Source organism: Lytechinus pictus, chromosome 2 (assembly GCF_037042905.1).
Source record: "Lytechinus pictus isolate F3 Inbred chromosome 2, Lp3.0, whole genome shotgun sequence".
Taxonomy (NCBI): Eukaryota; Metazoa; Echinodermata; class Echinoidea; order Temnopleuroida; family Toxopneustidae; genus Lytechinus; species Lytechinus pictus.
The window spans coordinates 8375049-8399958 of NC_087246.1; the positions used below are offsets into that span (position 1 = coordinate 8375049).

Below are 24910 nucleotides of genomic sequence, written 5' to 3' on the forward strand. Positions count from 1 at the left end.
ATACAATATAAACAGAATTTTTGACTCCCTATAATATCAGCACAGAATTAGACCATGGTCTAAGTTAAACCACACTTCAAAATACGGGCCAAAGTGTTGAGACAAAGGATTTGAATGGTATAACTTACCTCAACACTTGTCATTAGGAAATCAATGAGTGGATCAAAATTGTCTGGACCCCCTGGTAGAAGAGAACAAACTGCCTCAATGTAAGCTTTGAATTCTGGCTTGCTAAGACGGTTGTCTAGCTCCTCCTTCTCCAGCTTCTGCTTGGCTGAAAAATAAAGTAAAATCAACTTTGATAAGTCATCACATTAAATTTGATCTGTACCGTACTGTCAATACTTTCTTTTGAAGTACAATTTTTTTTAATATGTACACTCCTGAAAATATTAGGTGCAATTACAGTACTCATGAAGGAAAGCTAGAAAACCTTAAATCAAGTCAATGCCTATTAAAGGTCACTTGCAAGCCCTCATCATCAGCTTCCTCAATTAAGATAAATGATTTCCTAATTGTCTAACTATAATAAAGTAGACATGCTGTACTTGTTTTAGATGAATCAGAGATGATCCTTATATGTATCCATAGAAATGTTTCATTAAATGTATTATCAGTGAAAATTAGACTCGGCAAATTAGAACATAGAAATTGTGTAGAGGTCCCCCAAACCAGACATACCTTTAGCCATGATTCTGGATTCCATGTTGTCTTTGAACTTAGCCATGATAGAATGAAATTCCTCAAGATCCAGGTAACCTGATCCATCATTATCCCACTTGTCAAAGAGCTGATCCACCATTTGACATCGTTTGGCAGACTGAGCCTCCCGTCTTGCCTTTGGACATTATGAATTAATAGTAAAATTAAGGTCAATCGATGGTTTGGAGAAATTAGGTGTTTTCTACTTGCATGCAATTGACCTGCTTACTTACTTCTTTTTAAAAATAGCTTTAGATTTGTGACACAACATCTGTGACACATACAAAAATTGTTATGCTCTTACAGAAAACAGCTACACCCTGTATTGTGCAATCCTGCGCATCACAGATATTGCATTGCGAATTTAATGCTGCCAAATAATAATTGCATGAGTTACTGCATTCAATGATTTGAAAATAGGATAAGCAAAATATGAGGGGTGCTATTTAAGTAAAATACACTTTTTATTTGAGAAGGGAAGGAAGAAATGCTGAACAGCTTACACATCAACAGTATTTTCACGCAAAATTAAAGATCTAAAATACCTATACTGCTAATTATCAAAATGTAAATTTTCTTTGAAGCATCGTTTTACAAAGCAGAGTAACAGAAAATTCACAATAACATGAAAATTACATAATTAGTGTTTCATCTCAATTATCTACTGGAAATAATACAATATTACACAAAATTAATTGTTAGACATAAAAAGCAGAGAGAATGTATGAAATTACAAACCTGTTGTAATCGAAGGAATTTCTCCTGTTCAGTCTCAACATAGCCATTTGTAATGAACTTCACTAGGGCATCAACAACATACTGAGGCGAATCTTCTCCAAGGAATAATTCTACCAGTTGGACAAACTGGGATGAGTTGAGAGCACTCTCATCAAAAGCACTGCCTGACCTTGAACCACTGCGAACAGTTGGGGTCTTCACGGGGGTCTTGGGGCGGTCTGTGTGTTTAGAATATGGAAAATGTATTCCTTGTCATTTATTCATTTGAATTGATTTATAAGAGAACAGAAGAAAGCTAATTCCATTAATATCTTGATGCAAAAGAATCATAATACAACAATTTTTTAAAAAGTTTGAACAGAAACATTGAGTGTAATGTTTTTCAATTGTATCTATGGCAACTAAAACATAATTTCTTGGAGGGGACAAGATGAATAAAGGGTTAAGAAAACTTGATTTCACAGTATGAAAGCCACTGAGCCATCTTGGGGCAAACATTCTTCTGAGACTGAGTTTTATTCTCATATGTTAGCCTGTCTACTACTAAGATGTCATACATGTACACACCATAGGTTTATTACTAGGATAACCATAGAGAACTGTCCATACTCGTAGGATTAAGAAGACTCTGAATATTCAAGCCTTGAATAGGTTCTTCACACTTTAAACACAATTCATCAACTCACCTTCACTATCTGCCTTTTCCTCTTTGAGCTTGATAGCATCTTCATGGAATGACACACTAGTAGAACGACCTGTCAATGTATTGGCTGTTGTGGGTTGTAGGGTACCTCTATCTTTTGCTGATGTGGGCTCCTCCAATTTGTCTTCTGCAAAAAGGAAAGAATACGGTTGCTCTACTCATTAGTTTAACATAAACATGTGCAATGAATGGACATGTTGAGAAATATCTTTTGCAAGTGCATTACTGTATTTCCATTTCACTGTAAAGAGACTGATCAATCTTTGCTGGTAAGTTATGATCTCTGTACTTGATTCATCCAAATATGATTTTTTTTAATCTTTCACTACATCTATGCATTTTTTCAATACTCAAGAATACTTCAGACCCAACTCCCCAATCCCTTTCCAATCATCATTTCCTTGTTTTATTATTATTTTTATCACATTTCCTCATCAACATTTATCCCCATGATGCAGAAGAAAAAAAAATAGTGGACATCCATTAAACACAAAGCAAAGTAGGAAATTGTTGCAACATGAAACTATATAAAAATATATGTTTAACTCATGACACTTGATGTAAACCAATGTGTAAAGAAAGGGCTCTGATACAATTAAAACAATTGTAATGACTTACGAATTTTCTTAAGAATTTTACTTCACGATTTCAACTTACCACCAGCTTGGGTACCCTCTGCACCTGGAGCAGCCTGATCACTTGTTCCCTCTTCAGTCTGTTCCTTTTCACCTCCTGCAATCTCTGCAGGTACAGCATCTCCAGACACTGCCTCTCCAGGAGCGACTTCTGGAGCTGTCACCTCTGCTGCTGTTGCCCCTCCATCTGTTGAAGTTGGTTCCTGTTCTTTGGACTGTGGTTCTGCAGTCTCTGCTACTGTGCCCTCTGCAGTCTCTGCTGTGCTCTCAGCAGTCTCTGCTACAGGTGCGGCAGGTTCCTCTGATTTGACAGGCTCTGCAGTCTTCTCAGCTTGTTCTGATTCCTGATAGGATACCAAGATGATGTCAGAGGTTTACAATGGCTTCTTATAATAGAGTAATATCTGTATACCAGTAACAGTATACTAGTATAGCAGATCCAACATCTTATATACCATACTTGAAGAATGACTTATACAGTATCATGTATGCAGCAAAATTTACATTTGACATTCTTCGAATACAAAAGGTGGGTCACAAAAAGGAAAGTTGAAGAGATTTATAGTTAACATCAAGTTATGTAATACTGAGTACATTTATTGTAACATTAACAAAAAGCATTGATTGACTCAGCAAATATCTTTTTTTTTCTTGATATAGGACATGTATGGGGCCTGTTGATAGATGGTAGGCGGTGATTAAATAAAGGATGAACAAGCATTTACTGCATTATTTCATGAGATAGCGCAAGCATTGTAAAATGTAGGCCTACATCTATTTAAAAGCATTTCAAAATGTTAGAAGGTTAAGACTTGAGCTATATTATGAAGAAGGATAAAACCTGTGCAAACATATGAAATAATATAATTTGGGCATGCATTCAGGGAAGCTAAGAAAAAAACATAAAAAATACTTTCACCTTCCTTTTAATGAAGACTAGCCAAAAGAATTTGCCAAAATGCACCCCCAGTATTTTTCCAAAATATGTCACTAACATAATAGATTTTTAAAGTCATCTAAATTTTCACTTTTACTAAATAAAATCAACTACATGTAATTTCATGTAGTTATGATGGGCCAAATATTTCCATAGAAAAACTTATACACAAAAAATGTAAAGAAACAAAAAAATATGTCATTTTTTTCTTAACCAATCAAATACATAAGAAAACATGCTGATACAGATTGTATATTTGATCAGAATTCCACTAAGTCTTTCAACAAAAATTAGAAGCTCAAGGGGCTATATCCATCGGTTTGGATCAAACTATTTAAATTTTATGCATAAAGTTAGCATAATATATTAATCAGAATAAATTTGAATAATTCTACAACAATCTAAATTAAATGTATTTGCAGACTGTGTCATGGATGACATGCATGCTGTTTGGAGGAATGATTGCAGGATCAACAGCAAGGATATTAATCTGACTTGCTTTGCTATGTAGTGGAATGTTAAAGGCTTGCTGGGGAAGTTTTATAATGAAGATACAATTTTTGGCTTTCATCCATTCAATAAGATCACAGATTCTTCAGGTCTCCCTTATACAAGTTCAGTGTTAGCAGCAAATGATATAGTCCTGAAACTGATTAATTATAGATTCAAACTACATGTATCTGCATGTGGGCAAGTTCATTTGACATTTTAATTAATATCTCTGGTGAATTTCAGTCAGTGTCTGAAATTAAAGTAATTTTGTATTTGCCACTTTTGACTGCCTGCTAAATTGAACCACGTAAAATCTAAGCAATTAACGTGTGTCTCATTGGTTTTTATAAATGAATCAATAACCAGGATTCATGTCCTTATCTATGCACATGATTAATATTTTGTTTGTTAATCTGTGTATTAATTTAAAGGCAAGAAGTATTTTTACGAAAGAAGTCGATGTGTTAAACATTAGTTGTTTCATAATTACCCCTTAGTTTTCAAAAATTAATCAAACAGTTACCAACATAAATGCTAACATATTTGCACACACATAACATCGCAGACATGATAGTTCAAATAAGAGAAAAAAGGAAAGTGAATAATTTTTTAGTTAATGACAGAGCAGTAATAGAATCATTTTCATATGCACACGCAAAGAAAAGCAGGTGTTACCACACATAAAATTAATGTTTGATTATTACAAATAGTGCAACACAGCAAAGTCAGGTGGTGGGATAGCAAATTTACACAGCAATCTGTGACATTATAAGGTGCATTCACCTCCACCGGTTTCTGTGCATCATCTGGCACAAGATTCGCCTGGATGACAGTTTCTGTTGCCATGACAACCTCATCACCTCCACCATCCTTCATCTTTTCTTCTTCAGCGGATGACACTTCTTCTGCAGGAGGGGTGTCCTCCTTAGCTGTCACTTCTGTTGCATCTTCAGGTTTCGTTATTTCTTTGCCTTCTGTAGTTTCTTCTGGTTTGTCATCACTTCCTGTGCCTGTTCCACTTGCGCTCTCCTCCTTGGCTGGTTCTGATTCTACCTGCTGCTCAGCAGAGTCTTGAGTCTCTGAATCTTTGTTTTCCTCCACCTTAGTGTTTTTGTCATCGGCTGTTTCCTTGTTACTATCATCTGTTGCCTCTTTGGCATTGTTTACATCTACAGGTGTTGCCTCTCCCTCTTTTGCATCCTCTCCTCCCTCCTTTTCAACACTCTCTTTACTACCCTCATCACCCATTGCCGCACCATCCCCATTCAGTGTTGCATCTATCCCATTAGGTGCCACACCCTCTCCACTAGGTGCCACACCCTCTCCACCAGGTGCCACACCCTCTTCACCTGGTGCCACACCCTCAAACTTTGACCCCTCCCCTTCACCAACAGTAGGACCATCATCTTGTTTTACCTCATCCTTTACCCCCTCTTCTGGAGCTTCTCCCCTATCAACTGCTGGAGCCATCCCATCCACCCCTGTCGTCTCCTCCTGAACAGTTCCTTCTGAAGGTGCAGCAGGCTCAGATTCCTTCATGCTGCTCTTTACAGAGGAGATGGAGCTCCCTTCGGAGAAAAGACTCTCTGTATCATCAGTCTCGGTGAGCTCTATCACAGGCCCTGGTAAAAGAAAATTGAAAAATTATAATCACGATAAAAGAAATATTAGTTTGATACCATTCAATTTTCCACACTTCCAAAGAGCAATCTCACTTGGCAGCGCAATTATGCTAAATAATGTTGTATTATGCTAGCATCACATATCATTAAAAAATTTTACATGGATAAAAAAGGTTACATGAAGCTCAAGATCCCATTGGTATAAAAATATAAACCAGCATGCAAATGTATCATCCAAGATGACAAACTTTATTTTGTCATACTACTCTTCTTTAAATCATAAAATACAAATAATTCTGGTTTTGGCTAGAAAGGTAATTCAGAAATTAATGAAATATGAAATGATCTATAACGCCAACAGGAAACAGAAATGACCAGAAATGGATATTGGTGACAGATACTAAATAATATAATAATCAAAAGAATAAGTACATTACAAAGTGAAGGATGGCTTTCTTACATTTTCTTGGATTTCTCAAATGACGCTTGAGGGACCAAGGCACATTCTCCCAAAAGTTCTCAAAGAGTCCCAGTACTCTATGTCTGTTTAGAATACCCACGTCAGCATGATCGACATCACTGAAGAGTGACATAAGAATGTCCCGTCTTGCCTCAAGCACAGCAGCATGTCGATATGCCAAGGCACACTGCGCCATGTGACCCATAAGTGCATCATAAAGTTCTGGGGCCAGCTTCAGGACATAGTTTTTGAGATACTACAAAGGAAAGTTTGAAAGGAAAGCAGTGAATTAAAGTATGATATAATCATGTTGATTAGGCCAAAAATGTATTTTTCTTCAATTATGTACTGTAAGTGAAAAAAAAACTTCCCCAACTTATTGATTTACAATAGAGCAGACCCATCACAGCTAGTCAATTCAAAGGTCTGTCAGTCTGTCTGTCAGTGACAAGTTTTGAAGAATAAACTGTGGTACATTTGGATCATTGAGGTAAAACGGGTGAGAAAGTCATGAGCCAAACACCATCAGAATCATACTTCTGAACCCAGCTCGGTGTTGGAGTTTGGTTCAGCAGGCATTTTCACATCAACAGCAAACTTGAAGTCCCCCATTATACTCCAAATCTTTAAACCTATTAAGACACTTTCATGAAAATGGACATACAGCTAATATGAATTATAATTCAGAGTTGTATGGGAACTAAGTCATAAATAGTCTTACCTGTGCAAAATCTTCCTCATTAAACTGCTCTTCACTGGCATCTAATTTCTCAAGTTCTGTGAGGAAGCTGGATGCTGTATGAGGGAAAATGAAATTGATATCAATAATCTTATGACCTACATTTACCAAAAGCATAGAAGCTATAGAATATGTCAGTAGAACATTGATAATGATTTACTGATATGAATACTTTCTTACACTTTCAACATTTTCCCTTAAATTATAATTTTCAAATAAGTATAAATGTATTTCAAATCTTGGTAATCCTAATATATCAATTTAATGTTTGAGAATGATGTACCAAGAATAATGGCAAATACATTAAGCAATATATTCAGATTGATTTATCATATATATAAGAGAAAATTTATTTATATTACAAGATATATTAAAGAATTTTGGACAGAAAGCTCTCCAATTTTCATTCCGATTGCATGAAAGGAATTGGTAAAATATTTGTAATGATAATAATCAAACAATGCATCTCTTCTTGACAAGTAAGAAAGAAAAAAAAAAGACAATCAGAATAAATATTCAAAGAGTAACTCTCTTGAATGTACATGCACAAAGGCTTAAAACATTAAAGCTTGGCAGACTTCTTTGCCTTTTTAAAATATTTTGTCACCTTTCTTGAATTCTTCTGGCAAGTTTTCTAGGACTTCTTTGAAGGATGTTAATGAATTTTGAATAGCCCTCTGCTCTACCAAGCCTTCAGGATCAAGAAGCCAATCTTTGTAGTGCCTGCGAATATGAGCAGATCTACGACTCTTTTCCTGTGTCTTCAAGGCTTCTGTACGTTCTATGTGCTCCCGCTTTCTCCTGGTTTCTGCTTTGACTCTGGCAAGCCTGGTTAAAAAAATAGTTCAATAGGTCAATAAGATAAAACAAATAATTAACAAAGAATGTTGATGGCAAGTGAACCTTATTTTTGAGTGATGGTGATAGCTCCATGATTACTACTGAGGAAATATTTCAAAAAAAGCATCTTGCCAGTGATTTCCAGCCAAAATTTACCCTCCGAGTCGACCATTCAGGTGCAAGGATATCAGTTGCTTAAAACAGTTGTGAGTGAAAATCATTAACAAGATTCTTTATAAGAAACACTCTAGTGTATGAGGTATCTAACATGAAATTTACCGCATAACCAATTAAATGTTTGACAGATACAGAGGAAAACATTTCAAATTAAATACAGGAGGTAGCACATCAAAATAAGAGTTTTCCTTGAATACTTGTAATTGTGAAATATCTGACCATGTTATAAAACTATTGTAGAAATCATCATATTTCATTACTTATACACAACTGGATCTAGCTTTCATTGAGATTGCAACTACATGTAAATCAGCAAATATAAAATTCTAGTTTCCATGAACTCAGCAGATCATATCTTTGGAGTTACCATCATGATATGGTGCTTACATTTAAATTTACTCCAATATAATTTTAATATTTTAATAGGTTTGTTAATTCTTGGTCTATGTTTGGGATTTGAGCTGATAATAAAAACCAGACAAGAGTACAGTACCTTCTACTATGGCTTGAATGTTATAGTTGGAAATTTCACTTCCTTTAACAGTGATTTGTAGTGTTTCTTTAAACAATTCTTCTTAAATCGTTCAGATCAGGCTTCGTAGTCATTTAATTTATAGTAGTAAAGAAGAAATGTTAGAGAAAACTACTAACCTATTGTCTTCAAATGAAAAGACAAATTGCTTGAGTTCATCTGTGACTTCTTGCATTCCCCTGATATACGGTGAAGCTTCTGGGAAATTGCTGTAACGAGGATTGTTCCTCATCAAGTATTGTGCCAAATAGTTCAGAGGATTGAAATTTGGATTTGCCTCATTTTTCTCTGTCAGATCTCTCCTCTCAGCCTCCATGAGCAACTTTTCAATGCCTAAGATAAGTGTTGGCAGCAGTTTATCCAATAAATAAGCCCTAGCGTCCACAGTTAATTCATTTTTGTTGAGCCATTCAACAGCTAAGGTATCGATGGGAATACGACGGGCAAGTCTCTTCTTTTCTTCCTTGATATCCTTCACACGTTGCTTCTTGGATTCTCGTCTCTCCTTGAAGCGCTCTATCACCTTCTGCTCATGGAAACGCTTCCATCTCCTCACGGCTGTTTTGACAATTGGACTCAAGTACTCATTTAGATCTTTCTTTTCCCTCAAGGATCGTACAGAAGGAGGTCTCTCTGAGGACGATGGAGTAGACCTGGCATTGGAAGTTGGACGGTGACTGGGTACATATTTAATTCTTCCTGAACTGTGTCTACTGTGAGCACTCTCATTGAATCCTACCCTTGATGATGACCTGGAACCTGACTGAGAGGGTGGGCGGGGTTCAATGAAGCTTCGGCTACCAGCAGGACTAACTGCCTGGATTTCTGCCATTTTGTTTCACTGCTCAATCTTATATTTCCTTTCCTGGATGTAAAGAGAAAATAAGAAATTATCGTATCTCAAGTCCCAACTAAGACAGACCTGAGTAAAAAGTTTGCCAACATGTTTTTTCACCAAAATTTATACGATCATGCTCTCTCTCTCTAGCTCTCTCCCCACCGAGAGGGGTTACCTGTGCATCTGCGCGGAATTATCTCAGCAAGAATGTGGGACAATCAATCCTATCTCCATGCTGAAATCAATTTTAGTCAAGTTACCAAATGCTATACTGCACCTACTCACTGGTACTTTGCTAAATGTGTGTACATGCCCCAAGTTCCAAGTACTAAAATTCCCTGCTGAAACAGTCAAGGAGATTTGCATAATTTTCCCTTCACCAATTTGGCCACACTCATTCACATTCAGATTCGCCCCTTTTGTTAACCGCTCACATCAACACGTGTTCGTCAAAGGTTCAAAGTTTGTTGACCTCATATTTTGACGTCTCGTAAATAACTTTTCTTATTGTGTTCATTGTGTTGAACTCTCCCCCCCTCTTAGCTAACGACCCTACAGGCCTTGTTTTCTTCCTCTTGTAAATGTCCACTTGACTTCTTATCCCCCGCCTCTTTCTCACTCTTTCTTTCTTGATTTTGTTTTTCTTTATCTCCACAGCCCCTTAATTTCCCATTCTCTCTTTTCAATCGGCCCATCCTCTCCCCGTTACCACCCCCTCTCTTTCGCTCTCTCCCTCTCTTACCACAAACAATCAACATCCTCTTCTGCTCCGAGTCTCAATCTTCCCATCTTTTTTTCTATTTCTCTCTTCTCTCGTCCAGGTCATCAATACTCTTTATCTCATTTAATAATGTCAATACTTCTATCTTTCACACATGCCAAAATTGAGTTGATCATCACGCCACCATCCCATCATAAATTTAAATTCTAATCAATCCAATAGTTTATTTAAATTCTATTCATGACCGCACATGCACAAAAAGGTTACAGCACCCATCACAAATCTCAGTAATATTTCCAGCATTTTCTTCCTTCCATTCGCGATCGATTCACAGATCATTTTCAAGCAAGAGGTAATGTTTTTTTCCTGTTATTTACATTTTTTTTTTTGCGGGGGGGATTCAGACGACCTTTATAGTATTCATAAAAATTAAACTTGTCATAATAGGCCTACATACAGTCGTAGATATAAGATAATTATAAAGAAGTCGCATCCCCCCCCAAAAAAAAGTAAATAAATAAAAACTCAGTGGAAATCCAATTGAAACAAGTTAAGAGCAGAAAGTTGCTTATTTGTCAGAGAAAAAAAGACTTGCATACAGAATAAAAAAGTGTTAATCCCTGTGGTTTGTCTGTCAATGCCCCAAGGTTGATACTTTGATGAAGCCTGCATTACACCACGAGGTCAAAAGGCAGGCTAGGGAGTGTTTCAAAAGAGTTTTGTCAGTGATTTTGTTTGTTGACAGAGGGATGTTATAAGCTATGGCAACCCTTGCATGTGATTGGCAGAAAGCAAATCTGTTGTTGAAAACCACTGAAAAACTCCTCATGAAACGCTCCCCGTCTCGATTGGCTTCGTTTGTGCACTGTAGCTGTGCACAAGTGCATGGAGCCGACTAGACCAAAAGCTTCCGTCTCTGTTATATTGGTTGTCCTGCTGAACTATGTTGGCTCCACTCACCAATTACAGAGACCGAAGTTCTAACTCGATCTGTACAAGGACTCAAGGACTCAAGGACTCAATGGCCATATGTTTATGTATTAAGTTTGGATAAACCAGGGAAGTGGGAGTTGCGGGACAGCCGAAGTAAGTCACTGTTTTTTTTCCTTTTAAGTTTAGTTTTCCCTGTTTTGGTGCATTTCAGGCCAAACGGAATAATAATCTTTATTTTGGTCCAGTCCTATTTTTATGATATAACGACAAAAATTGATAAGCCCCTTCGGGGGGATTTTGAATTGTTAACCCCCTAATGGTGGCTGCACGATCTTTAACCCAGAGAGCTCCTGCCCGCACAGCGGGCGGGAGCCCAGAAGCTTACCGTGTATTTGACCATATTCACCGGACTAGGGTGATTTATGGTCTAAATATTTCTCCAAATGAATTGTGAAAACAGAAAGTATACAATTACCACAATTATATTGATGAAGGTCTAACGAGTGGCAGTTTCCTGACATCTGGGCACAGACTGGAACCTCAAAAAAACGAAAAGTTCTCTCCTCTACCCCAGTCTCGATCGGCCATTTTGTTACGATTTTTAACAAAAATGGCCGATCGAAACGGAGGTAGAAGGAGAGAACTTTTCGTTTTTTTGAGGTTCCAGTCTGTGCCCAGATGTCAGGAAACTGCCACTCGTTAGACCTTCATCCATATAATCGTGGTAATTGTATACTTTCTGTTTTCACAATTCATTTGGAGAAATATTTAGACCATAAATCACCCTAGTCCGGTGAATATGGTCAAATACACGGTAAGCTTCTGGGGCCCGTTTCTCAACACCGTCATAAGTCTAACTTCTTGACTAAATCGGAGATAGTCAGCTACTTGTCCGCTAACCGTTTCACGAAGCCCTCTTTACCAAGATCGGGTACAACAACCTCACTAAATATTTATGACACCTCCGAACCTGTCATAACTTCTTTCTTAATGACGTAGTGGCATCACGTGGGTAGACTATGACATGCAAAAGTGCCTAGAAATTTGAAAATAATAATCTTACGTAATCAATCATAGAGGTTGAAATTACATCACAAAACAAGTGGGATAATGCATTCAATGATAATTCTAATACAAAGAAACTATAAAAACTGTTGGTAAAACGCCACAAAACCATTCACTTTAAAATAGTAAAATGATTTAATCGATAAAGATTCTACCACGTCAGGCCATCCATAACTGGACTCGTATTTGTTGTTTTCAGACCCCTATTAACATTTGGATAAATTCTATCTCTAATTTATGCATAGAATTTGTCAAATCGTATGTTTCGGTATCAAATATTTATTTTTGGTTTTGTTAAACTATATTTTGATGATGTTTGGAATCGTAGAAGGGCGTATAATTATCATCATTTTAAAAAGAAAACCGTTATGGTTTACTTTCGTAAACTATTAAAATTCGATGTCACGGGGGTACCCATCTCAACGTCCACATGTGATTTTCTAGTCATGAAATAAACTATTCATAATTCAATTTTCTCAGCAATTGAATGCTCCAATCTTCATGGTCTAAGTATGTATGATGCATAATTTACATGTGCTATTATTTTGAAAAGATGTATTCCCCAATTTATCACAATATTTGCAATTTTGTCATAATTTTTCTTTTTGAAAATTATGCTATTTTGTGACTAAGGCTACGTCTCGTCTGCTCTTTTTACCGATAGTATCGATATCAAGGTATTCTAGTTAGGAAGCCTTTCGTGAAACAGGTTTAGTAAGATTGGAACTAACTCCGTGGTTGGTGGATAAAGATATGACTAACTTTTCCAGTTGTTGAGAAACGGGCCCCTGGGCTCCCGCCCGCGCAGCGGGCGGGAGCTCTCTGGGTTACACGATCTTGAGCCGTCTGTGTACGAGGAGAAATAAAATGAATCTAAAATGTTAAACAAGTGGAATGCCTCTGGCCGTCTCACCTGCATCACGCGATTCAATATAGCAGCAGTGCTGATTTTGAAAACTACTATAACTCGCACAAGATGTTCAGTGATACTTGGTTACTCTTATTTCCACGTTTTATGAACTAGACCAATACACTTATAGAGATATGATGGCAATTCAACAAATACCCCCAACGTGGCCAAAGTTCTTTGACCTTACATGACCTTTGACCTTGATCATGTGACCTGAAACTCGCACAGGATGTTCAGTGATACTTGATTACTATTATGTCCAAGTTTTATGAACTAGACCAACACACTTTCAAATTTATGGCTGTAATTCAACAAATACCCCAATTTGACCAAAGTTCATTGACCCTAAATGACCTTTGACCTTGATCATGTGACCTGAAACTTGCACAGGATGTTCAGTAATACTTGATTACTATTATGTCCAAGTTTCATGAATCAGATCCATAAACTTTCAAAGTTATGATGGTAATTCAACAAATACCCCAATTCGGCCAAAGTTCATTGACCCTAAATGACCTTTGACCTTGGTCATGTGACGTGAAACTCATGCAGGATGTTCAGTGATACTTGATTAACCTTATGTATAAGTTTCATGAACTAGGTCCATATATTTTCTAAGTTATGATGACATTTCAAAAACTTAACCTTAGGTTAAGATTTTGATGTTGATTCCCCCAACATGGTCTAAGTTCATTGACCCTAAATGACCTTTGACCTTGGTCATGTGACATGAAACTCAGGCAGGATGTTCAGTAATACTTGATTAACCTTATGGCCAAGTTTCATGAACTAGGTCCATATACTTTCTAAGTTATGCTGTCATTTCAAAAACTTAACCTCAGGTTAAGATTTGGTGTTGACGCCGCCGCCGCCGTCGCCGCCGCCGTCGCCGTCGGAAAAGCGGCGCCTATAGTCTCACTCTGCTATGCAGGTGAGACAAAAACTGCTAGCTGTGTAGGAGCCAACATGCACCCCATGTACGTAGCGGTGAGGATGAGGCCTTACGCAGCTAAATCAAACGGAGCTCAGACATCAGACAACTTGCTCTGGATTTGCATGTACACAACCCTATATATTGCAGCTGTCGGCAAGAATTGGCCAGAAGACGGGATGAAATCACCAAATTTTTCAAGAAAAGAACCGGTGGCGGTGAGTACCGATTTTACTTATAATTCATAGATTAATAATAAAAGAAATAGACCTGAATTTTAGGCTGTAATTTAGAGGACTTGGCTGGCATTTAAAGGCTAAACCCACACCCGTTTGGACTCGGTTATTTAACACGCAATTGAATAGGCGTGTTGCCTGTTTGACTCAGACTCAGAGACAGAGTGCCAATACTCCCTACAATTTGTTCAATGAAATAATTTTCAAGAGATTTTTGGCACACTTGTCTAATACCTTGGTCACATTTGCTCTACGGCGGCCGTATGGCGAGTCGAAAACAGCCGTTTTATTAATTTTAATTCAAACCATCCTATAAGTAGGCCTATATGTATTTGGACAAAAAAATACTTTACTTGAAAAAAAAAAATACTTGTTACTTGTTAGAACGGCTGTTTTCGACTCGCCGTACGGCCGCCGTAGTCGTAGAGCAAATGTGACCAAGGTATTACTCATAAGAATTTAAAGAAAATCATCAGCTGAAATTTGTTGTGGAATAAGAATAAATTCATGCTTAATTTTAAGTTAAAGTCTTTTGTTGGTGCGACATGCGCAGACATGCATGTGGGACTCCCTGCACAATGTTCCCTACGCAAATATAAATAAATGGGACTGGAAAATTCGAACTGTTCCAACTGCAAAAGAAATGGCGAGATTCAGAAGAAAAAAACTATCGGAAAACATAAAAACAGGCATTAAAATAATTTTAATTTATTGGTACGAATGACTTAATAACGTATATACTTAAAATTTCAAAAAATATGTACAAAATCATGATTTACGATACCTTTTTGCTCTGCTCCTTGACTTCCAAAAGTTGATAAACTGTGCGTTGCTATGGTACATAGATTTCCAACAACCGCCCTCTATAGAATAATACATTATAGTCAGGCAAGCTCATAGAGATGTATACTAATCATAGAGATGTACATCTCTATGACTAATATACATCTCTATGGGCAAGCTGGATCATGTAAGTCGGCCAATTCGAGCTCATCAATCAACTCTTTAATAAATTATGATGAACCATAGGCTACACTATTCCTATTTAATTTATTTTGCGTTGGTTTTGCCTTGTTTTTGCAACATGTAATATTTTTACTGATTTCTCTTTCTGGGTTTGTTGTTATAAAAAAATAAAGATTTTTTTTTTAAATAACCGAGAAAAAAATAATTCTTTGAGAATACAAACACCAACCAACCAATCACGACGCGAGAAAGACAAGACATACTTTTTGTAGCACTGATCTGTCCATACTTATTAGTATATATCTCTATGGTCCATACAAATCAGTCCTTTCTAGTCGAGTGGGAATATGGGCGTCACACTAACGTTTTGTGATAAAAGGGGATACTTCCACCCCGTCGCCCCCTCCCCCCCCCAAAAAAAAAAAGGTATAATAATAGTGATTAAGGTGGCCAGAATAGGCAATTGTTCACCTCAAATCATTTTGAAGTCAAGTCTTGATATTCACTGAGTTTGGCCGACATATCCACAAAATAATAGTGCATAAAAATAATAGTGCATAAAAAACCCTTTTCGGATTTTGCCGATGTTCAGCTGATGCTTCGCGCTCGCATATATTATTGAGATACAGATGCAGGAACACGGGGAGATGAGGGGGAAAGGGATGGGGAGAGACGGAGAGGGGGTGTGGAGATTATATTTAGCTATATATTTTTTTACAGTAGCTTAAAGGCGATAAGGTATTTTGCCCCCCCCCCCGCACGTTCTGAGTAATGCCAATGACTGGAATGGTACAGTGGCACAGTTCCATCGGTTTTTAGCAAGCACCCCATTATCCTCCTAAACAGGAGGCTCATGAGGCATTAAAAGACATATTCTAGGTATGATATCACTGAAGATATTATAACCACCTCCACCTTCAGTATGTGTCTGTTCGAATAACCCCAAATACATCCCAGTCCCGATATTGACATACCGCTCTCATCTATAACAAGATTATATATTTCAGTGTTTGTATTTCTCCCTATGTTTTTGTAAATATCTCCTGTAAAGTTTGTAAATTTTAATCCAATATCGAGTGAATATTTTTCTTAACCTTTTTTTAAAGTTTGATATGAACAGACGATATCATCACATCATGTATAGGCCTATAAAGTCTGGATCTTTACTATACATAGAAAATAGAAATGGTTTTGTTGTTGTTTGTTTCTTTGATTTATTATATTGTTATGATATAGAACACTTCTACATACAGACAAGGAAGCAATGAATCATCAATAAAAACAAAATGTATCAAGCGCATCACCGAGATATTGACCATGTCTTGAAATCTATAGGCTGGATCACAATGGTCAGTCCACAAGATCATCCCGAACAAAATACAAAAACCAAATATTCATGATGCATGGCAGCAATAAGAAAAAAAAAAAAACATGATATTCAAACAGTATTATGTTTCGACAGTAAATCGGGATATATCTATACAATGTTTTAAAGTACTGATTTTAACAAGGGCCCTGATGAAAACGAGCAAATGCTGACTCCCATTTACTAACGAAACTTAATGGAATACTGCATTAAACAATACTTACATACAGAGGCGTCGATCATGGGGGGGGGCAGGGGGGGGGGCAACCGCCCCACCAATGAAAATATTTGGGGGGGGGGGGGGCAAACATATCGTTTTGCCCCCCCAATAATTCCGCATGTGCAAAAAATAAAATAAGATTGTAATGTTACACAGAAATCAGCAAGCGAGATGGAGATACACAACTCGTTCTTCATCTAAAATCGTGCTCAAAATGTCCGGTTTTCAGATTAGAATATAAAAAAATTTCAATCATTTCTGTAGCAAAAACCCATACTTTTCATGATTGAATAGGTGAATAGAATGTCCCGTTTTCAGTTCTATACCTCAAAAGAACTCCCACTTCGATTTGCAATAATCTTTTGTTGGATATATTTCTTGTTCTTTATTAAAAACGTCAATTAAACTTTTTTTTTTTCAGATCAAAATATCAAAATTTTCAGCTCGCGCTTCGCGCTCGCATCTATTATTTTTTAAATTTTTTAAAATTTAATTTGTTGGTGAGATGTGTGTGTGTGTGTGTGCATATATATAATCTATATATATATACATATAGGCATATGTGTGTGTGTTTGAGTCTGTTTGTTTTGTGTGATCGAGCGCCTTTGGAAGTTGCTTCATGATTTTGCCCCCCCCCATCTGAAAAATGGATCGACGCCCCTGCTTACATACGAATATAGGGCTAGCTACATATTATATATATCTGGTCAAATCCTTTCTTTGGGGGGGGGGCGGGGCTTCAGTCTCCACCCCCCCCCCCCCCCCGCCGCCCGCCCTTGACGCAGACGTGCGCCTCCGGCAAACGTTAAGGTGAAACCCTCTTTTGTGACTTTGGTCTGGTTTCAGTACACAATAGAATGGTGCACATCAATAATGAAAACAAAATCCACTGGTTTTACATTATATACAATATAATAGAGCTGCACTATCGCAATCAGTGTCGTTTATTCATTATGAATAATAGTAACCATCGAAGAGACCGAACAGTCCAAGGTTTGGTGGAGTGCATCACAGAGGCCGCTCTGAAGATGACATGGATCGAGCAACTTGGTGATGATGAAAAGCTTGTCGGGATAACTTGCGTTGCTTGGCTCTCCGGTTTTGAAACCAAACCTGTTAATGTTTAAGGGGAAACGGCTGAAGATTAACAATTAAAGGAAAGTGAGTGTTATCATAAGAAAAGTAGAGGGGGAGAAGGGAGGGAGTGAGAATGGGAGAAAGAAAAAATAGAGGTCGAGGGGAGGGAGGGGAAGAGGAGGAGAATGGGGGTAGAGAGGGGAGGAGAGTGTTTGGGATTATTACAAAGAATAGGGTTAGGGCGTTGGATTGTTATTTGGATATTGCAGTCATGTAATATTTTCGCGATGTTTTAATTTATTCCCTATTTCATTTCGTCTTCCTTTTCCTTTTTTCTTCTAACATATAAAGAAAATTAACACACAGGCCTATCGATAATTGATGAAACAAATCTCTCAATATGGAATATGAATTACGCAAATAGGGTCAACTTTGAAAGATGTCCGGCAATGGGTATGACCAAACTAATGAACAAAAATAAGAACTGTGATAATCTTGATTGCCTCTCCGAGGCAGCGAAACGGCTTATTAAGTTTTGTAATGAAGGGGCGGGGTCGTTATTAAAAAAAGCCCCCCCCCCCCAAATAGTAATAAAATAAAGATGATCATAATTGGCAACTCTGAAATCCTAACCAAGGTTATATGTTCTTGAAATGTCATCATAGCTTTTAAAGTATTTCTATTTTATGAAACTTATGCAAAAGGATAATCAAGTCTCACTGATCATCTTTTTGAGTTTCAGGTCACTTTTCCTTTGGGATCAATGAACTTTGACTATGTTGTATTAAAATTGGAATTTCAACAAAATTGATGCTGAGTTTTTTAATCAACATAAATTTAAAAGCATAGGCATATGAATCTATATTTCATGAAACTTTAAATACTTTCAATATAAAATATTACCATGAAATTTCACCATGCAAATGTCAAATACAATGATCTTAGTTATTTTCAAAGTCAACAGCACTTGCTTTATTGCATCACGTAATTCCTGAGGCGAGAATACATTCCGATTGTCACGTTTTCATATATACACATTGATGGGTGTGTGGGTGGGTGTGCTTATGGGGGGGGGGGGGTCCGTGGTGACCCCTGTCTCTATTTTTACAAATTTTCATCATTTGTTTTTTACTTTAACTTTACCTGTATTCTCGACTCGTTAAGCTGAACAATCCTTGCCAGTTCTTCTCGGAGAGTGATATCAGGATAAGGTGTGCGAGCAAAGGCCGTTTCGAGGACATCGAGCATCTCAGCATTGAACGTCGTCCGTTGTCGACGTCGGGGTGCCCTGACCGGAGTATGGAACACATCCGTAGGTGACACGAAGGAAAAGTGTGGCGGAGGTGCAACGGAAGGCGATGATGACGTCAGAGGAACATCAGGACGGTTTATCAAGGGGAAGTGTATTGGAGAGTTAGGGGTTGCAGGTTCTCGAGGAGGAGTGCAGGTGACTGATGCAAACCGGTTCTTCGTAGATGCAGAAATATTGGAGATGGGGTCTATATGCATGGGTCAAGAATTAAAACAATTATTATCTTATCTTTTTGACAACTTACAACAAGGCGAACCAGTAGCGGCACTGTCTAAAACTGCATTTTCACATAACTACTTCAGCGGGGCCTTTCGTTAGCATCTGACAAATAATCAAATTTGACAATTTTCTTAGATTTTATTTGACTGAGAAGCACATATTTCTGAGGGTTCACTATCAGAACTCTCGGGTAAAACAGTCTTTTATTGTCACGAATATCCAAGAAGTCATTTCATGAAACAATTAATGCACACCGCAACGCGTTTTACGGAAGGACTATCAGACTATAATAGACAATATATACAGTAGTTGCGATCTCAGTTTCATTCCTATAAACTCATCTATAAAAAGTGACACAAATGGGAAAACCGCGCCAATTGTCTCATTAAGAGCAACTACAAATAGTATTACCTTTAAGTGCCGGAACATGTTCTGTTGATCCGCTTTCCCTCTCGAAAATTGGTCGAAAATATGATTGGACTTGATCTTCCATTGCCAAGAGTTAATTCCATACGCTTTAAAAGCTCTCAAAATTTGATTTGACAGTTTTCGTAACGAACATGTCTTTATCTATCTAGTTTTCAGCAGATATGATGCGATATAACACGAAGACAAAATCACGCTACCCCGCCTTGAATGCCTAAGGGGATAACATGTTGCTTGATTAGAGGCTATTGACAAGCGTGAGGTTCCAGGTGCAAATACTGGATGATTAACTGATGTAAATTATAATGCATATAATGTTGAAGAAATATAGTTGCAAAGCAGGTTCGAGCAATTCGTAAGGAATGAGGATCCAACAGACACCATGCCACAGGAATATGAAATGTTTAAGTACCCACCCCCGCAAAACTTTTTAGATAAAATTTTGCACCGTAGTATTAAAGTGAAAAGATGATAAAATGCACTTTTCTGTTCCTGTTCGCAACCGGATATAGGGCCTACATCAAAGATGCAAAGTTGATTCTTGGTACAATTCTGTAAACCTGGGCCCCGTCTTACAAAAAGTTGCGATTGATCCAATCAATCATAACTCTACAGAAATCCATCAGTGTCATATTTTTTCATTGATGCAAAATGGCACCTTTCTCTTAGTGTTTTATTGGTCGATCAGATTTTGATCTAATTATTGGATTGGTAAGTAATTCATATATTTTGGTTTGATGAAATTCGGAAGAGGGAGTGAGATAAACCGGGGAGATAAATAACCACTGACAGTATAAAATATCTTCCATTTGGACCAGGAAGAAGAGGTTTGAGTAAACTAGAGCATGAACAATATCTATAAAAATATAATATGTGAGCTGTTGTCGAGGTAGGAATCAATGAGGAAGATGCTTTTTCCACCTATCAAATAATGCTGGTGCAAAACGTGGGCTGATTCTTTTTAATACTGATCTGAAAAATAGGGAAATTGTAAGGGAATTAGTCCAGGATAGGCCCCATAGACAAGGGGTCGAACCTTGTTTTTTTAGATATACAATGTTTTTTGATGGTTTCTTGTCAATTCGAGGGTGCTGATTCCGAATCTAAATGATGCCACTCTTGTAACCTTGAGCATTTTCCGCAAATTGGCAAAATCCAATATGGCCGCCAAAATATGCAAATTACCCATGAAAATCATAAAATTGCCAACACATTAGCTATAAAATGCATGTAGTTGTTGTGCAGAAGTGAAATACCAATTGGAAAAGCGATATTTGACAAAATATTTATTTTATTGATATTCAAAATGGCCGCCATAACCCCTGTATACTTTATTATGTAGAATATGAATGGGGAAAATATTTTTTCAAACAAGAGCACTATTATTGCATGTGATTGTGACCTGCGAGTGGACTACTGTCTGAAAACATGACTATTAACAAAACTATGTCATTTGTATACTATCTAATGTGATAAATGCTGTATTATGATATTCAAAATGGCTGTCATAGACCCCTTATACTGTGTACAATATATAAAAGGGGACAAATAATTTTCACAACCTTTGAATTTGTTTGACTTTAAAATGCCAATAACTGCGAAATATTGGTGTAACACTGTCTGACAACAAGGATTTCTAATGCAACATATCATTTCCCTTGCAATTTCGGTAATTATGCTGCATGTTGACATTCAAAATGGCTGCCATAGGCCCTATCTGTATTATGAACAAAGCGAATGGAGAACTAATTTTCACAAGAGTAAAAACAATAAATTGAATGTAATTGTAATCTATACGAGTGAAATATTGTCTAAACACATGATTTCTGGCGAAACATATCATTTCATTTTTCATGCATGAGATAAATGCTGTATTGTAAAATTCAAAATGGCCCCTATGGGCCCTTACAGTATTATCTACAATGTAAATGGGGACAAATACTTTTGAAAGAATTAGGATTTGCCTGACTATGAAATCCATATAATTCTGTTGTATAAGGAAAATATTGTTTGAAAACGTGATTTTTTTAATGAAATATAACATTTCCTCTCCCATAGGTGATAAATACTGTATTTTGACTTTCAAAACGGCCGCACAAGCCCCTACAAATTCTGTAATATGCGTATAGGGAAACTAATCATCACCAGAATGAGAACCAAAAACGCACGTAACTATGTGATGTATAGGTAAAATTTGGTCTTGAACATGATTTCTGACTAAATACATCACATAATGGTTGAGAAGGTAATAAAGGCCTTGCTTTGAAATTCAAAATTGCTGCCATAGCCCAAAGTAGTATGTACATTGTAACTGGGGACAGATAATTTTGACAAAAATTTTTACTATGAAAAGCTTGTGTCATAAAGGTGATGAATGCAGCCTTTTAAAAATGAAAAATGGCCGCCATAGTCCCTTATCTTAATACGTAAAATTTGAATGGGGAAAGATAATTTCCACAAAGAAACATTTTGCAGCCATTTTGAAATTTAAATATAGCATTTATCACCTAAATAACATAAGAAATTATCTATTTGGTTACAAAATAATATTTTCAGACGATATTTCACTCATACATGCAACACCATTTAGTCAAGCAAAGCCAAATTCTGTTAAAATTATACGTTCCCATTCAGAAAGTACATAATAGGCCTACCGTTAGGGCCTGTAGCGGCCAGTTTGACTTTCAAAATACATTATTTATCACCTACCTGGCAGAATGAATGGTATATCTTGTTAGGAATTATGTTTTCAGACAATATTTTACTCTTAAATCACAATTATATGCATGTTATGGTGCTGACTCATGTGAAAATTGGTTTCCCAGATCGATTGTACATAATACAGTCAATGTCTTTTGGCGGCCATTTTGAAAGTAAAAATACAATATTTAACACAAATATGAAACCCGAATAATATATTTCGTTGCAAATTATATTTGAAGACAGTATTCCACTAATTTACCACAAAAAAATACGTTTTAGCGCTCACCTTGTGATTGTTTTTGTCCTCTCTCACATCGTAGATCATAATTTTAGGGCCTTTGGCGGTCATATTAAATATCAAAATACAGGGTTTATCACATACATGGCATGTTAAATAATAAATTTCGTTAACAATAATGTTTTTAGTCAGTATTCCACTCGTTTATCTCAACAAAATGCATTTTAGTGCTCACTCTTGTGATTTTTTTGTGTCACCATTCACATTGTACATAATAGTGTTAGGGCTTTTGAAGGCCATTTTGAATATCAAAATACAGGATTTATCACATAACTGACATAACAAATGATATATATCGTTAGCAATCATGTTTACAGACATTGCTTCACTCATAGATCATAATTACTTGCATTTCAGTGCTCAATTTTGTAAAAATTAATTTTCCCCATATATATTGTACAGGGGTCTATGATGGCGGCCATTTTGATATAAAGAAAATAAATATTTTGACAAAAATCATTTTTTCAGATATTATTTCACTCCGGCAGCACAATTGCATGTACTTTAAAGCCAATGTGTGGACAATTTTATGATTTTCATGGGTAATTTGAATATTTTGGCGGCCATATTGGATTTTGCCAATTTGCAGAAAATGCTCAAGGTTACACGAGTGGCATCATTCAGATTCGGAATCAGCACCCTCGAATTGACAAGAAACCATAAAAAAACATTGTATATATAAAAAAACAAGGTTCGACCCCTTCTATCCTGGACTAAATAGGAAGAAAGATACTGGAGTAATGAAGATGGATTTCTAGGATATCGATATGGTTAATAACAACTTTGGCATGGGCGTCAGAAGCTGGGGCGGGCACATTTTTGCTCCTATAAAAACTCTTGGTCCCCCAAAAGGACTTTATTTAACAAATAAGAAGGAGAAGAAGGAGGAAGAGGAGAAGAATGAGAAAAAAGAAGAAAAAGAATGAGAGAAAAAGACGATGGTAGAGAACTGTAGTTATTCCTTCTTGTAAGCACTGAATATTTCAAGCCATAATTTCCTTAATAAAGATGAATGTTTTAATCCAAGTGAACTAAAAGCAATGAACCCCAGCTAGTGAGGAGCTAAATAAGATACCCCATCATTCCTGTTTTAACACAGTGTGAGTATATTTTCTAGATTCCTATCAAATCCCCCCCCCCCCCCAAAAAAAAAAAAATGCATTCAGATGTTTGTTAACAATTTGAAAAAAAAGCTTTATCAGCTGGAAATAAAAATTATTGAGAATCTGATTTTACGACCCAGGAACTGGTCACAGATGGAGCAAATTTATAAAATATGTCTCTCTCTCTATCTCTATGGCCTATATTCTGAACTTGGGTTTAATTTAAACTCTGGTTTAAAGTTGTGTTTTAACTATTGATAGCCAATTGTTATCAGCTTATCTGTTACTCCAATCATTCATAACTTTTTGGGAGTAAAAAGTGAATTAGTTTTCTTTGACATTTTAGCATGATGAAAATGCACAATGAACATAAGACACACAATATTGGACATTTTTGGCTTCCTATAGTTTCAGCACAGAGTTAGACCATGGCCTAAATTAAACCAGATTTCAGAATACGGGCCTATATGACAACAGCATGCTTATCTTCAAACCAGACAGAAGGTGATATTACAAAAGTAAAACAATCAACCAAACAATCTAAATTTCTTTTCTTCAATGAATGTTTATACATTTACCATTTTCATTTTAGTTTACAGAGAAAGGATGAATGAAATAATAAATTCTACTGGATTTCAAAATATAAAAGGTTAAAAGCATTAATGGTGATCAGTCTGTATTAAGTATCATTCTTATCTATATTGACATATTGCATTTGAAATCTAGTGCAGACTAGTGGCTCTAGTCAAACGCATAGAAACAAAATTCACAAAATAACATATCTTCATATTTTGGAGAAATTAAATCAATCTGTTTAAAAGGCACATAAGTAGAAACTTTTATGTACAAAAATACAATCTCACTTGAGGAAATTGTGAAAAGAAAAGAAAAATTGTACTAACAGACTACTTTTATGACGTTTCTAAATGTAAGTTTCAGCAAATGGATGAGCATTGATAGTGTGGCACTTTAAGCAATGGATGCAAGTATAAACTGTGATATACACAAA

General features: G+C 36.6%; 2 protein-coding genes across 10 annotated transcripts in view; both read right to left on the reverse strand.

The window, feature by feature from the left end:
• LOC129254890 (EF-hand calcium-binding domain-containing protein 5-like) overlaps window positions 1–15188 on the reverse strand; it is a 28370-nt gene extending 13182 nt beyond the window's left edge. For 5 of the 9 annotated variants that reach the window (XM_054893430.2, XM_054893428.2, XM_054893429.2 and 2 more), the window contains exons 1-11: window positions 14996–15071; window positions 8697–9442; window positions 7636–7856; window positions 7011–7084; window positions 6290–6545; window positions 4991–5829; window positions 2801–3122; window positions 2127–2270; window positions 1441–1658; window positions 682–838; window positions 129–274 (exon numbers count right to left, since the gene is read on the reverse strand). In XM_054893430.2, coding sequence (XP_054749405.2) covers window positions 129–274; window positions 682–838; window positions 1441–1658; window positions 2127–2270; window positions 2801–3122; window positions 4991–5829; window positions 6290–6545; window positions 7011–7084; window positions 7636–7856; window positions 8697–9409 — 3090 coding nt within the window. In that variant the 5' untranslated portion in view covers window positions 9410–9442; window positions 14996–15071. Of the gene's footprint in view, window positions 1–128; window positions 275–681; window positions 839–1440; window positions 1659–2126; window positions 2271–2800; window positions 3123–4990; window positions 5830–6289; window positions 6546–7010; window positions 7085–7635; window positions 7857–8696; window positions 9443–14995 lie in introns of all 9 variants that reach the window. The other 4 variants (XM_064108657.1, XM_064108650.1, XM_054893431.2 and 1 more) reach the window with 2 other exon arrangements.
• Window positions 15189–16015: 827 nt separating this feature from the next.
• On the reverse strand, window positions 16016–19349 carry LOC129253606 (homeobox protein MIXL1-like). Its single transcript, XM_064095911.1, has 2 exons — window positions 18984–19349; window positions 16016–16105 (listed from the first exon to the last, which is right to left on the reverse strand). Exons 1-2 carry the CDS (start codon window positions 19347–19349, stop codon window positions 16016–16018), a joined length of 456 nt encoding a protein of 151 aa, XP_063951981.1.
• Window positions 19350–24910: the final 5561 nt, after the last annotated feature.

What these genes read in the sequence shown, in the direction of transcription:
- LOC129253606 (XM_064095911.1), bottom strand. Translation starts at nt 19,349, where the DNA reads ATGCATATAGACCCCATCTCCAATATTTCTGCATCTACGAAGAACCGG. An exon ending in TTAACGAGTCGAGAATACAG is followed by an intron (nt 16,106 to 18,983) that starts GTAAAGTTAAAG and finishes TTATTCGAACAG; the next exon opens with ACACATACTGAAGGTGGAGG.